General features: G+C 46.1%; 1 protein-coding gene across 1 annotated transcript in view; it reads left to right on the forward strand.

The window, feature by feature from the left end:
• The window catches only part of LOC117730698 (metabotropic glutamate receptor 7), a 172,987-nt gene that overhangs the window by 128,190 nt on the left and 30,307 nt on the right, over positions 1-14,490 (forward strand). The window contains exons 7-8 of the mRNA XM_034532561.1: positions 3,095-3,234; positions 13,440-14,375. Coding sequence (XP_034388452.1) covers positions 3,095-3,234; positions 13,440-14,375 — 1,076 coding nt within the window. The remainder of the gene's footprint in view (positions 1-3,094; positions 3,235-13,439; positions 14,376-14,490) is intronic.

A 14,490-nucleotide genomic window follows, 5' to 3' on the forward strand; every position in this document is an offset into this window, starting at 1 on the left:
TGACGCATTATTAACGCATTATTAACGCATTATTAACGCATTATTAATGCATATCCACCGAAACACGGCAGCTCAGAGCCGCGAACACGCTAACACTGATGCACTGGCGTGCTCTCGTCACACAGGGAAAGAGCCTTTAACGGCTTTGATTGACCTTTAACGACTTAAAGGTCAATCATAGACCTGGCAAAAATAATGACGAGTACAAATTAGAAAAGAAAGAGCTGCTTCAGACGTTACTGAGAGAAGGATGTGCCAAAAGGAACATTCTCTTTGTATTTCATTTTGAAGAGAGGAAGCTCCTCTCCTTTCTCTTTTCTACTCTCTCTCTTCCTCTTTTCACCACATTTATTTTTCCTCTCGATATCTGCCTCACCCCTCCTCCCTTTCTCCCTAAATTAAATTAAATACAGACTTGAAAGGAGACTCACACTGAAGCCAGGTGAGCCACAGTAAAGAAACACAGTGGGTTTCAAAGGGGGGGGGCAACGTAGTAGAAAGAACAGGGGAATCATAAAAGAGATAGAGAGGGGGGGGGAGGGGCAACGGAGTAGAAAGAACAGGGGAATCATGAGAGAGATAGAGAGAGAGAGAGAGGGGGGGGCAACGGAGTAGAAAGAACAGGGGAATCATGAGAGAGATAGAGATAGAGAGGGGGGGGCAACGGAGTAGAAAGAACAGGGGAATCATGAGAGAGAAAGAGAGAGGGGGGGGGCAACGGAGTAGAAAGAACAGGGGAATCATGAGAGAGAAAGAGAGAGGGGGGGGCAACGGAGTAGAAAGAACAGGGGAATCATGAGAGAGATAGAGAGAGGGGGGGGGCAACGGAGTAGAAAGAACAGGGGAATCATGAGAGAGATAGAGAGAGGGGGGGGGCAACGGAGTAGAAAGAACAGGTGAATCATGAGAAAGAGAGAGGGGGGGGGCAACGGAGTAGAAAGAACAGGGGAATCATGAGAGAGATAGAGAGAGGGGGGGGGGGCAACGGAGTAGAAAGAACAGGGGAATCATGAGAGAGAAAGAGAGAGGGGGGGGGCAACGGAGTAGAAAGAACAGGGGAATCATGAGAGAGATAGAGAGAGGGGGGGGCAACGGAGTAGAAAGAACAGGGGAATCATGAGAGAGAAAGAAGAGGGGGGGGGGCAACGGAGTAGAAAGAACAGGTGAATCATGAGAAAGAGAGGGGGGGGGGCAACGGAGTAGAAAGAACAGGGGAATCATGAGAGAGAAAGAGAGAGGGGGGGGGCAACGGAGTAGAAAGAACAGGTGAATCATGAGAGAGAAAGAGAGAGGGGGGGGGGGCAACGGAGTAGAAAGAACAGGGGAATCATGAGAGAGAAAGAGAGAGGGGGGGGGCAACGGAGTAGAAAGAACAGGTGAATCATGAGAGAGAAAGAGAGAGGGGGGGGGGCAACGGAGTAGAAAGAACAGGGGAATCATGAGAGAGATAGAGAGAGGGGGGGGGCAACGGAGTAGAAAGAACAGGGGAATCATGAGAGAGATAGAGAGAGGGGGGGGGGGCAACGGAGTAGAAAGAACAGGGGAATCATGAGAGAGATAGAGAGAGGGGGGGGGGCAACGGAGTAGAAAGAACAGGGGAATCATGAGAGAGATAGAGATAGAGAGAGGGGGGGGGCAACGGAGTAGAAAGAACAGGGGAATCATGAGAGAGAAAGAGAGAGGGGGGGGGCAACAGAGTAGAAAGAACAGGGGAATCATGAGAGAGAAAGAGAGATAGAGAGAGAGAGAGAGACAATTTATCCTGCAAGAGGAGTCTCAGAAGAAATGCCCAAAACAACCTGATGTCAGTTAGTGTGTGTGTTTGTGTGTTTGTGTGTTTGTGTGTTTGTGTGTGTGTTTTTGTGTGTGTGTGTGTGTGTGTGTGCGTGCGCGTGCGTGTGTGTGCGAGGGTGTGTGTGTGTGCGAGTGTGTGTGTGTGTGTGTGTGTGTGCGTGCGCGTGCGTGTGTGTGCGAGGGTGTGTGTGTGTGTGTGTGTGTGTGTGTGTGTGTGAGTGCGCGTGCGTGTGTGTGCGAGGGTGTGTGTGTGTGTGTGTGTGTGTGTGTGTGTGTGTGTGTGTGCGTGCGCGCGTGTGTGTGTGCGAGGGTGTGTGTGTGTGTGTGTGTGTGTGTGTGTGTGTGCGTGCGCGTGCGTGTGTGTGCGAGGGTGTGTGTGTGTGTGTGTGTGTGTGTGTGTGTGTGTGTGTGTGTGTGTGTGTGTGTTGATTCACTCCTTCATATAAGTTCCTTCAGTGTTACGCAACTCACGGATGGCTTTGATGGAGAGAACAACCAAAGACGACCAGCTATCTGTATATCTATCCTTTTTTTCTTCTTCCTTCTATCCTTCCTTCCTTCTTTCCTCCATTCATTCATCCATCCTTTCTTTCTTTCTTCCCTCATTGCCTCTTTCCTTCCATCCATCCAACCAACCATCAGTCCATCCTTCCTTTATTTATTTCTTTCATCCATCCATCCTTTCTTTCTTTCTTTCTTCCCTCATTGCCTCCTTCCTTACCTTTGTTCTTTCTTCCATTCATCCATCTTCCCTCCTTTCTTTCTTTCTTTCTTCCCTCATTCCCTCCTTCCATCCATCCATTCTTCCTTCCTTTATTTCTTTCTTCCATCCATTTATCCTTCCCTCCTTTCTTTCTTTCTTCCCTTATCCCATCCATCCATCCCTCCTTTCTTTCTTTCTTTCTTTCTTCCCTCATTCCCTCCTTCCATCCATCCATCCATCCTTTCTTTCTTTCTTTCTTCCCTCATTCTCTCCTTCCATCCATCCATCCTTCCTTTCTTTCTTTCTTTCTTCCCTCATTCTCTCCTTCCATCCATCCTTTCTTCCTTCCTTTATTTCTTTATTCCATCCATCCTTCTTCTTTATCTTCTTCAGTTTGAGGGTTCAGACTTTTGAAGGTGTGTGTGTACAGGATGAAGCAATGTTTTGGGTTGGGAGTGAAAGACCCCACAAGGATAGAAGAACAGAGATGTGTGTTACCGTCTACGTGGCGACCTTGAAAGAGTAGCTTGATCGATTAGTGTATCGATTGATCGGTTCATCGATGGAGTGACTAAGTGGCTCTTCTGTCCTCCGCAGGGAGCGCCGGTACTTCAGTGACCTTCAACCGTAACGGCGACGCCCCCGGACGCTACGACCTGTTTCAGTACCAGTGGAACAACGTCACCGGGTCCAGCTACCGTGTGATTGGCCAGTGGACCGAGACCCTGCAGCTCAACGTGAGTCAAAGAGCGAGTTATCCTTCTGGTGTCTCGGATTTAGAGTTTTCATTTCTTGTTAATTTGCCACTATAATAAAAAAATTTAAAAAACACATTTATTTATGGCCAGTTTTAAGATTGTTAACCCACGTTTTTCCATCTTCCGTTATTTTCCATCTCTGTAAACGATAAACCAGAAGAAATCACAAAACAGTAATTTTATGTTTTTGTACTGCAGCAAACGTGTTCATTGCTGACAGACAACAGCGTCCACTGCTCGACTATAATGTTATGCCATGATGCAAGTTAAAAAGTAAAAAATAAAAGAATAACAGTAAAATGTTGGTGATGATATGAATGAAGAAAGTTCAATATATATATATATATATATATATATCCGTTACATTTGGTAATTACTGCCGTTTTTAAGGCAAACAAAAAATATCTCCCTCCCAGCAGATTTAAATCATTTGCATCCAACTGAGGTAATAACTCCCTCTGAAATACTGACCCGTGTCATGTGGTTTTATCCGAGCTATGCTGGGGGACTCGCTGGAGGGTTATCAGACCAGTTCACACCACAGTCGCCCGTCCTCACAGCCTCCTAATTGGAGGACACGGAGTCAGAGATGATCTGATAGTGTGAGAGGGCACAACGGAGCCCAATGGACCACACAAAGTAAATGAAGTGGCCTCATGGACGCAGTGTCATTGTGCGCATGTTAGCATGCTTGTTTTAGCATTTAGCTCAAAGCAACTATGTATCTAAGAAGTGGACGTAGTCGTCGTGACGTCAACCATTGGCATTTTGGACTGTGGAGGGGATGCTGTATAAGACTCTGGCAGCGACCTGTCAATCACCTTGTAGCCCCGCCCAAAAGCATCCCATGCTTTATGGTCTGTTTGACTCTAAATGACCATAATTTACTAAATGAACATCATTCTGTATTGAAGAAGACTTGAAACTAGAGATTGAGACCAAAAACTAATGTTTACAATGTTTACTGAGGGAATACATCAAGAGAAGTAGAGTCATTTATATAGACTTCTATACAACCAGAGGAGTCGCCCCCTGGTGGTCAGGAGAGAGAATGCAGCTTTAACACATGAAGCATAGACTTCTATACAACCAGAGTAGTCGCCCCCTGGTGGTCAGGAGAGAGAATGCAGCTTTAACACATGAAGCACAGACTTCTATACAACCAGAGGAGTCGCCCCCTGGTGGTCAGGAGAGAGAATGCAGCTTTAACACATGAAGCATAGACTTTCTATACAACCAGAGTAGTCGCCCCCTGGTGGTCAGGAGAGAGAATGCAGCTTTAACACATGAAGCACAGACTTCTATACAACCAGAGGAGTCGCCCCCTGGTGGTCAGGAGAGAGAATGCAGCTTTAACACATGAAGCATAGACTTCTATACAACCAGAGTAGTCGCCCCCTGGTGGTCAGGAGAGAGAATGCAGCTTTAACACATGAAGCATAGACTTCTATACAACCAGAGGAGTCGCCCCCTGGTGGTCAGGAGAGAGAATGCAGCTTTAACACATGAAGCATAGACTTCTATACAACCAGAGGAGTCGCCCCCTGGTGGTCAGGTGATAGAATGCAGCTTTAACACATGAAGCATAGACTTCTATACAACCAGAGGAGTTACCCCCTGGTGGTCAGTAGAGATAATTCAGGTTTAAGATACTTCGGTACTGGCTTCACCTTTCAGAACCTCAGTTTGCCGCCTGGAGTTCAACCTCACAGAGCTGCTGACACGATGGTCGACTCTTTGTCGAGTTCATAGACATTTGTTCAATGCATAGATAGAAATGCAAATGGAGCAGATAAAGCGAATGTCTGAATTTAGTTTGTGTCTTTTCGGATTAAACGTGTACTTACAACAGAATGTGGGGAACACTTGTCATCTCCTTACTTGGAAGCGTGCTCACACTCGGTGTTTCATTGCTCCACTCATTGGCCGGGCTTCTGTTTGTCAGTTTCCAGAGATACTGCATGCTCAGAAGCAAAGCGATGCTGAATTATTAACCAGAGTTATCCTTCAGTAACAGCTGCTGCGTTCCTGGAAGTCGGGCTAAGCCGCTCTGGAGAATACCGTTTCTCGAGCATGAACGTACTGGTTTAACGGCGTGGATACGAGTGTGTGTCTGATCCCAGCACGAGAGTACATTGTGTTGAATCAGAGGAGATCAAGCTGCAAGACAACTGCATTCATATTATGGGATGTATGCTGATGTATACTAAAACTGTGGAAATCCGGCACATGGAGTGAAAACACATATTAATAAACCACCAATCCATGTCCCATTCAAACAGATACCACAACAAACCACTGGTGTGTTAGTGGGAGGGGCCACACCCCTTTTGCTATGGATGAATCTAACCAGCAGGACATACAATATTTAAGACAAGCTACAACAATACAATACAATTGTACTTACACGTTAATGCATCAGTAAGTGAGATATGTTAGCCAGCCGCCGTTGCATTGTGGGTAATGTAGGCACAAGGCTTAGACAAGGAAGAAGAATGCATGGAATTGGAGTTGTAAACAGTGTGAGAGAGAAGTACTTGACAACACTCTTTTCTGTTTGAACCTTTCACAATAAAAGTCCCACAAATAAACTGTACGCTGCATCACTGCCTACCAGAGGGAACTGGAACAGCTTAGGATACGTATTGAATGAGGATAGGTATTTATCACGGATGGTCCACCGACCGACGGCAGAGACGTAGTTGTGTCATTGTGTCGTCGATGAGGTCACTATATCGTCCTCTCCCCGGATAGTGAGATAGTCACTCCTCAGCAGTTATAGAGCAGCCATGTTTTCCTTCTTCTTCTTCTGCATTCCAGGCCAGGCCTCCGCTCCCTCACAGCACTAAATTATTCACCTCAATAGCCTCCGGCAGAGCCAGATGTGGCAGAGCTGCTGCTATTAGGCGCCCGTTATTACTTCTTTCCCTCTATCCTCATAATTCCTTTGTGTGTATTTCGTGGCTTGTGCCGCTCTCCGGGGTGGGGGGGGGGGGGGGGGGCTATTACTGAAACTATATGTTCAAGTGTGACAGTCAGAGCTAATATGATTCAGCCAAGGTGCATGTACACCGAGTCGCTGAGGGAATTTGAAATCAGGGCGCAGAAGAGCAATCAGCATATTTTAGAAGATTAGTAACCTCTGTTTGAACTTAACACAGTCAGAGGAGAAGGGGGGGGGGGGTGTGTGTGTGTGGGGGGGGGGGGGGGTCAATTATCCTAATGTGATACACTGACATACATGGTTTGCCTACATGTCCCATTATGTCTGGTGATGTTTATGAGTATATGAAGGGAAGAGAGGAACGTGTAGAACAATATCATCATGTGACTTAACGGACCAATCAGACGGTTCGGTCTGTTGGGTTTACACTCTTTTAACACACACACACACACACACACACACACACACACACACACACACATCTTACACCAGGCAAGACATTTATTTATTATTACGCTTTACTTCTGACAGGCTTTACCATCTACAAGACTATATTTGCATATTAGCTCACTGATCATTAGCAGGAACATGGAAAATAGAAGCTCCATTTCTAAATGTATAAAAAATGTGTTTGTGTGTTTCAGTCGTTCTTGTTTTCTGAACCGTATTAATTGAAATATTAGTTTTAGTGTTTTAGTGTTTTTCTGATTGAGTGAGATGTTGTTTATACTTTGATGAATAATTATTATGAACTAAACTAAGCTTGTGGCAGGAAGTGTGTTTGTTGTGTCACCTGTCTGTCTCTCTGCTCACCTGTCTGTCTCTCTCCTCACATGTCTGTCTCTCTCCTTACCTGTCTGTCTCTCTCCTCACATGTCTGTATCTCTGCTCACCTGTCTGTCTCTCCTCACCTGTCTGTATCTCTCCTTACCTGTCTGTCTCCCTCCTCACATGTCTGTCTCTCTCCTCACCTGACTGTATCTCTCCTTACCTGCCTGTCTCTCTCCTTACCTGTCTGTCTCCCTCCTCACATGTCTGTCTCTCTCCTCACCTGTCTGTCTCTCTCCTCACGTGTCTGTCTCTCTGCTCACCTGTCTGTCTCTCTCCTCACATGTCTGTCTCTCTCCTTACCTGTCTGTCTCTCTCCTCACCTGTCTGTCTCTCTGCTCACCTGTCTGTCTCTCTCCTCACATGCCTGTCTCTCTCCTTACCTGCCTGTCTCTCTCCTTACCTGCCTGTCTCTCTCCTCACCTGTCTGTCTCTCTCCTCACATGTCTGTCTCTCTCCTCACCTGTCTGTCTCTCTCCTCACATGTCTGTCTCTCTCCTTACCTGTCTGTCTCTCTCCTCACCTGTCTGTCTCTCTGCTCACCTGTCTGTCTCTCTCCTCACATGTCTGTCTCTCTCCTTACCTGTCTGTCTCTCTCCTCACCTGTCTGTCTCTCTGCTCACCTGTCTGTCTCTCTCCTCACATGCCTGTCTCTCTCCTTACCTGCCTGTCTCTCTCCTCACATGCCTGTCTCTCTCCTTACCTGCCTGTCTCTCTCCTCACATGCCTGTCTCTCTCCTTACCTGCCTGTCTCTCTCCTTACCTGTCTGTCTCTCTCCTCACCTGTCTGTCTCTCTCCTCACATGTCTGTCTCTCTCCTCACCTGTCTGTCTCTCTCCTCACATGTCTGTCTCTCTCCTTACCTGCCTGTCTCTCTCCTTACCTGTCTGTCTCTCTCCTCACCTGTCTGTCTCTCTGCTCACCTGTCTGTCTCTCTCCTCACATGCCTGTCTCTCTCCTTACCTGCCTGTCTCTCTCCTTACCTGCCTGTCTCTCTCCTCACCTGTCTGTCTCTCTCCTCACCTGTCTGTCTGTCTCCTCACCTGTCTGTCTCTCCTCACATGTCTGTCTCTCTCCTCACCTGTCTGTCTCTCTCCTCACCTGTCTGTCTCTCTCCTCACCTGTCTGTCTCTCTCCTCACCTGTCTGTCTCTCTCCTCACCTGTCTGACAGGTGTCTGTCTCTCTGCTCACATGTCTGTCTCTCTTCTCACATGTATGTCTCTCTCCTCACCTGTCTGTCTCTCTCCTCACATGTCTGTATCTATCCTCACCTGTCTGTCTCTCTCCTCACCTGTCTGTCTCTCTCCTGTCTCTCTCCTCACATGTCTGTCTCTCTCCTCACCTGTCTGTATCTCTCCTCACCTGTCTGTCTCTCTCCTCACATGTCTGTCTCTCTCCTCACATGTCTGTATCTCTCCTCACCTGTCTGTCTCTCTCCTTACCTGCCTGTCTCTCTCCTCACCTGTCTGTATCTCTCCTTACCTGCCTGTCTCTCTCCTCACCTGTCTGTATCTCTCCTCACCTGTCTGTCTCTCTCCTTACCTGCCTGTCTCTCTCCTCACCTGTCGGTCTCTCTCCTGTCTCTCTCCTCACCTGTCTGTATCCCTCCTCACCTGTCTGTATCTCTCCTCACCTGTCTGTCTCTCTCCTTACCTGCCTGTCTCTCTCCTCACCTGTCTGTATCTCTCCTTACCTGCCTGTCTCTCTCCTCACCTGTCTGTATCTCTCCTCACCTGTCTGTCTCTCTCCTTACCTGCCTGTCTCTCTCCTCACATGTCTGTCTCTCTCCTTACCTGCCTGTCTCTCTCCTCACCTGTCTGTATCTCTCCTTACCTGTCTGTCTCCCTCCTCATATCCTATGACGATAGTGATAAAGTTGAAGGTTTCCTTTAGCCCCGCCTCCCAGGCGCTCAGTCTCAGACTCATTCTGAAGGAATAAAAGTCTGGATCTGCCTTTTAGTGGATTTCAAAATGTTTATGACCTTGTGATATAAATAACAGCCACTCAAGTAAAATGATTTGCAAAGGTGTGTTTCCCAATGTTGGCCCAGTGGCCCCGATGTCAAATGGTCTCCCAGGTCCAGCCCTCCCTGGTGTCACCCTGGAGCCCCAAACCAGACTTTATGTCCACAGCTGCAGTGAGTTAGCGTCTGTTAGCGCTCCTGTAGCAGCCATTGACTTCCATTGTCTGAGAATGATGTCCGATACATCTCCAACGCTTGTGTTCTGCTCGTTGGGTTTCGCCCTGTTGTCAAGCAATGTGCCTATTAACACAGATTCTCTGTATTTCCTCATGAATTCTATTTGAACCAAAAGGGAAACATTTGTTTCAAAGCTAAATTGAGGGAGAATTGTTTGCCGCCGTCTGTTTTGGAGGATGCTGTCTCACCTTCATCTCTGTCACATTGTGCCTGCACTTCACCTTCCCCCATTGTGTCCTGGGAATGCAGCTGAAAGGAATATGTTTATTTAAATGTCCCCCCACAACTGTAACTCTTCTTTGAAGAAGAGTGTTTTATTCAGATTAATTCAACATCCCGAATGAAAGAACAAAGGCAGTCGAGTTCTCATCATGTGGTGGAAAAACACTTCCCTCCCCCCCAATTAATGTACACAACGTTTTCATCAAATTCCTTTTAAGTAATCCGGAGTCGCAGCGGGTCATCGGAGGCTTCAAATAATGTTGGAAAGTGCAGCTCATGTGTTTCCTGATATGATAGCTGTGTTATGATGCTCAGGTGACCTGGAGACAACTTGAATCTGTCCTGTCCGGAGGCTGCAGGTGTGTTTGGTCGTCTCTCGTTTGAAGTATTACTATAACTTTTAACTTTTAATAACATTGACAGACAATTCAAAATGTCGTCTCCATCGGTTTTGTGCGTAGTTTTAGGAGAGCGCCGAACATGTAATCATAGAAAAAATGAATTAAACAATTAAAAGCCTGGAACAAGGGGAGAGATGAGCTTTTAATAACCAAATTAAAAACTATAAATTACAAAGTGATAAAAATCCATATATATCAATACATTTGTTCACCTGGAGGGTATTTCTTTCAAACATGCACCTGAACTCAAGAAATTAACTGATTTAGAATGTGCCGGCCAAAGGTCAAAGGTCAAGGTCGCTGTGACCTCAAGAATGAATTTGATCATTATGACAGCACTCCCTCTCCTTGCTCTTCTTCTGTGGTCCTCTGCACAGCATGGCTCAGGGAAATGAACCCACCGATTACCTTACCTCATCCTTCTCTCCTCATCCTTCTCTCCTCATCCTTCTCTCCTCTCTCCTCATCCTTCTCTCCTCATCCTTCACTCCTTCACTCCTCATCCTTCTCTCCTCATCCTTCTCTCCTCTCTCCTCATCCTTCTCTCCTCATCCTTCACTCCTCATCCTTCACTCCTCATCCTTCTATATATTATGAAGCTTTATGCAGAGGGGTTTGTTCACACAGCAAGAGAAATCCCAAATACCCTCTGTAAAAACCTTTCACTCCAATATATCAACAAAATGGCTGGTTATGGAAATTAGCACATATTTAATAAGAGAATGCCTGATTTGCATATTTAGACATAACATTTCAGGGAACTTGTCAGACAAGACATAACGGTCTAAATGTGAGTAGTGAACTGAGGAGGTATCCTTGTTCCAGAGCAGCACTTCTCCTCATTATTCGGTTGAGTGTCAGACTGCACTCATCAATTCTGTGTAGTAAAAAAACAAGTTTCTTACGTGACAGACTTTTAATACATTTCAAACGTTAAATTAAGGGGGGGATTTGTGTCAGCTTTTGATGCGTTTGATGTGCGCAGAATACAATAAAAAAAGAAAAAGAAGCTTAGTGTGAAGTCGGCCAAATTGTGGGAGTGATGGATGCGCTGATGACTATGATCTGAAAACCTTTATAGAAAAGAAATGGCAGTCAGAGAAAAGAGTCTGACGTGCGCGGGAGGCATCCTTCACTTCGCCTCAGAAGTCCAGTCGCCTGTCGCAATTTGGGAAACCGAGGAAGATCAGAGGGCTGTGAAACTCCTCATCGTTGGCCAAACACAAGCCTTTCGGCTGACTCGGGCTGTTCTGCTTCTTCTTTTTTTTATCCCCAACTATACCAGGTTCTGCACTTGGCTTTTCCAGGAGCCCACCAGAGAGTCTGGGGAGAGTCTGGTTGATGGTGGGTGGCGATAACATCCAGTGTCATTTCTCTCCTCCGCCCCCGGCTGCTGGAACCGAACACTAGTTCAGATTGGCCTTTGTAGATAATCTGTTCCAGGGTGTCCTTAGCGCCGTGGAATTGATCGGCTCCGGGGTCACGGAGGCATTGGAAATCTCTCCAAGACCTTTTTGAAGAAAAGCAGCCATCTGCCAAGACAATCAACACCAATACACAATGACATGGCTGTTGGTGGCCGTCAGTCACTGGAGCTCCTTCCAACGGTCTGGGCGTCGGTTCAAGGAGGAACTGTTGGGAGGACACAAGCTGATTAATGATGTCTAACACTTTCGCTCACTTCCAATTTCCCATTAAGCATATTGAAAATAGTTATATTACTGATATATATATTTCTGACTAACTGCATCTGTCCTCTTTCAAATGGAATATTACAAACAATTGAATGCTTTCTTTTTTACGTGTTTCTATTTATTCACTGCTTCCAGGGTGTAGTGGAGTTTAAATACACTTCCCAGCTAGCCGCATATACAAAGCAATGCACGTATTGCAAAGATAATGCTTGTATTTGGTATATTTTTTCACGTCAATGTGTTTTTTTAAACTGCTTATTTTTGTAATGTGAACGTAAATAGGACGCAGAAGAGTGACGGTATTTTTTCTGGAGTGAGGTTGATTTTCAGAGTACAGAGCCATTTACACAGTAGTTTAACATAAGAGAGGGGCCAAAGTCGGTACACTTTAATACTCCGGCCCAGATCCACTCATCATCTTAACCTTTCACAATAAAACCCCCAGAACATTTCCCTAAAAGTAAATTCATTTCAATTCAGTTCATTTTGTATAGCCCAATATCACAAATTACAAATTTGCCTCAGAGGGCTTTACAATCTGTACACATACGACATCCCTGTCCCAGGACCTCACATTGGATTAAATACAACAGATACAACAGTAGGATCCTGGTTGTTTATCCTCGGCCTGCATTAATCCAGTCAAACATTTGTATTGCTGAGTGTGTTGCAACTGCTAATATGAATAGTTTGGGTTTTGAACCCAACATTCCGACATTTGTGGGATTTCCACAACAAGTATAAAGCAGAAATAGTGGTTATTTCTTCCATGGTGGATGGCGAAATGAAAGAAAACACAAATAGTCGGTTGAGTAAACTCACGGTAGCTTTTGGTGTGAACGCAGCATTAGTGGTGAAGAAAGTACTTTGATGCTGGTGGTACCAGTACTGCAGTCTAACAATACTTCATGCATACTATCAAGTAAAATCATTCATTACAAAATGTCAGCAAAATGAACACATAAACATTGTACATTGCACAGAGGACGATAAGGTTTTCTGAAAAGTAGCCTCTGCTGTGCCGCAGGAGGCGAGGAGAGAGAACACTCAATAGAACCCAACATGCGAATAGAAAAGATGTTCAATGCTCACTTTACTAATCTTGTGTGGAACAAATACACCCTCGACTTTGGATGGATTTAGACTGGATGTCAGCATTTCTATTGTTCAACAAATCACTCGGAAAGTGAGCTCAGCGATATCGTTCACCGCTGTCGTTATCGTCAATACATTGAACCCTTTTAATGTGGTCTGTTTCATTTCGTTGTGTGTTTTGAAATGTTCAGTATCCTCCTTGTGAAAGATGTCCCAACTCGAGGGGCATTGTGGGCCTTGATGACTGATCCTCCCATTGCAGAGCGATGATTAAATGCCACCTGGCTGCATCACTGAGTGGAAATTGTAGATAACTAAGATGTCCATTCATGATCCAGGTGGACTATATCCATATTGATGTTGGACTAATAGAGTATTCATTGCTCATTAGGAGCAGTCAAGCTGTCAAATCAATGAGACCTTTGCTTGAGTTACAAGCCAGAGCCAAAGCCAGCTCCTTGTTTAACAGCAGCGCTACACACTACAAGATAAAAATCTGAGCTATAAATCTGAGACACCAGAACCTCAGAGTCGATTTCTTACAATGTCATTACTTAAAAGTGGCTTGTCAGCGCTGTGAAGTTTTACAGTGTATGAGATGTACTCGCACACCAATTCTTGTTTCAGATATTCGTTTTCTCCCTAACTTTCAAGGTAAAGAAAATCGCCTTTTCAACAGTGACGTTTCTGCAATACAGAGAGGCAGACAAGATTGTTATCGTGTTCTCAACAGGGTGCTGTGGTTTTGCAGAGTTTGGCAACCACTGATCTCACTGTTCATTGTCGCTCTCTCTCCAGATCGAGGACATGCAGTGGCCTCGAGGGGAGCAGGACATACCCAGCTCGGTGTGCAGCCTTCCCTGTCGAACCGGTGAGAGGAAGAAGGTGGTGAAGGGCATGCCCTGCTGCTGGCACTGTGAGCCCTGCGACGGCTACCAGTACCGGTACGATGAGTTCACCTGCAAGCTCTGCTCCTACAACATGAGGCCCAATGCCAATCGCACAGCGTGCCAGCCCATACCCATCATCAAGCTGGAATGGCACTCCCCATGGGCGGTGATTCCGGTCTTACTGGCGATACTCGGCATCATCGCCACAATTTCTGTCATGGTGACGTTCGTACGGTACAACGATACACCGATCGTCCGAGCGTCCGGCAGGGAGTTGAGCTACGTCCTCCTGACTGGTATATTTTTATGTTACATCATCACGTTCCTCATGATTGCCAAGCCAGATGTCGGCGTGTGCTCGTTCCGAAGGATTTTCCTTGGTCTGGGTATGTGCATCAGCTACGCCGCCCTCCTCACCAAAACCAACCGCATCTACCGAATCTTCGAGCAGGGCAAGACTTCGGTGACGGCGCCCAGGCTGATCAGCCCCACCTCACAGCTGGCAATCACCTCCAGCCTCATCTCGGTTCAGCTGCTGGGGGTGTTCATCTGGTTTGTGGTAGATCCGCCCAACACCGTCATAGACTACGACGAGCAGAAGACCTTCAACCCGTATCTGGCCCGAGGGGTGTTAAAATGTGACATCACGGATCTTCAGATCATCTGTTCTTTGGGTTACAGCATCTTATTGATGGTGACGTGTACTGTTTACGCTATAAAGACCCGCGGGGTGCCAGAGAATTTTAACGAGGCCAAGCCCATCGGGTTCACCATGTACACCACCTGCATCGTATGGTTGGCTTTTATACCCATCTTCTTTGGCACAGCGCAGTCTGCAGAAAAGGTATGAACCAATGGATGAATGGGGGAAAGGGTGGATGAAAGATGAAGTTGGCTGGATGGTGTGACAACACAAGACTCATGTCCTGTTTGCAAATGAAAAAATATTTGAGTCACAT

The sequence above is a fragment of the Cyclopterus lumpus genome, chromosome 5 (assembly GCF_009769545.1).
Source record: "Cyclopterus lumpus isolate fCycLum1 chromosome 5, fCycLum1.pri, whole genome shotgun sequence".
Classification (NCBI taxonomy): domain Eukaryota; kingdom Metazoa; phylum Chordata; class Actinopteri; order Perciformes; family Cyclopteridae; genus Cyclopterus; species Cyclopterus lumpus.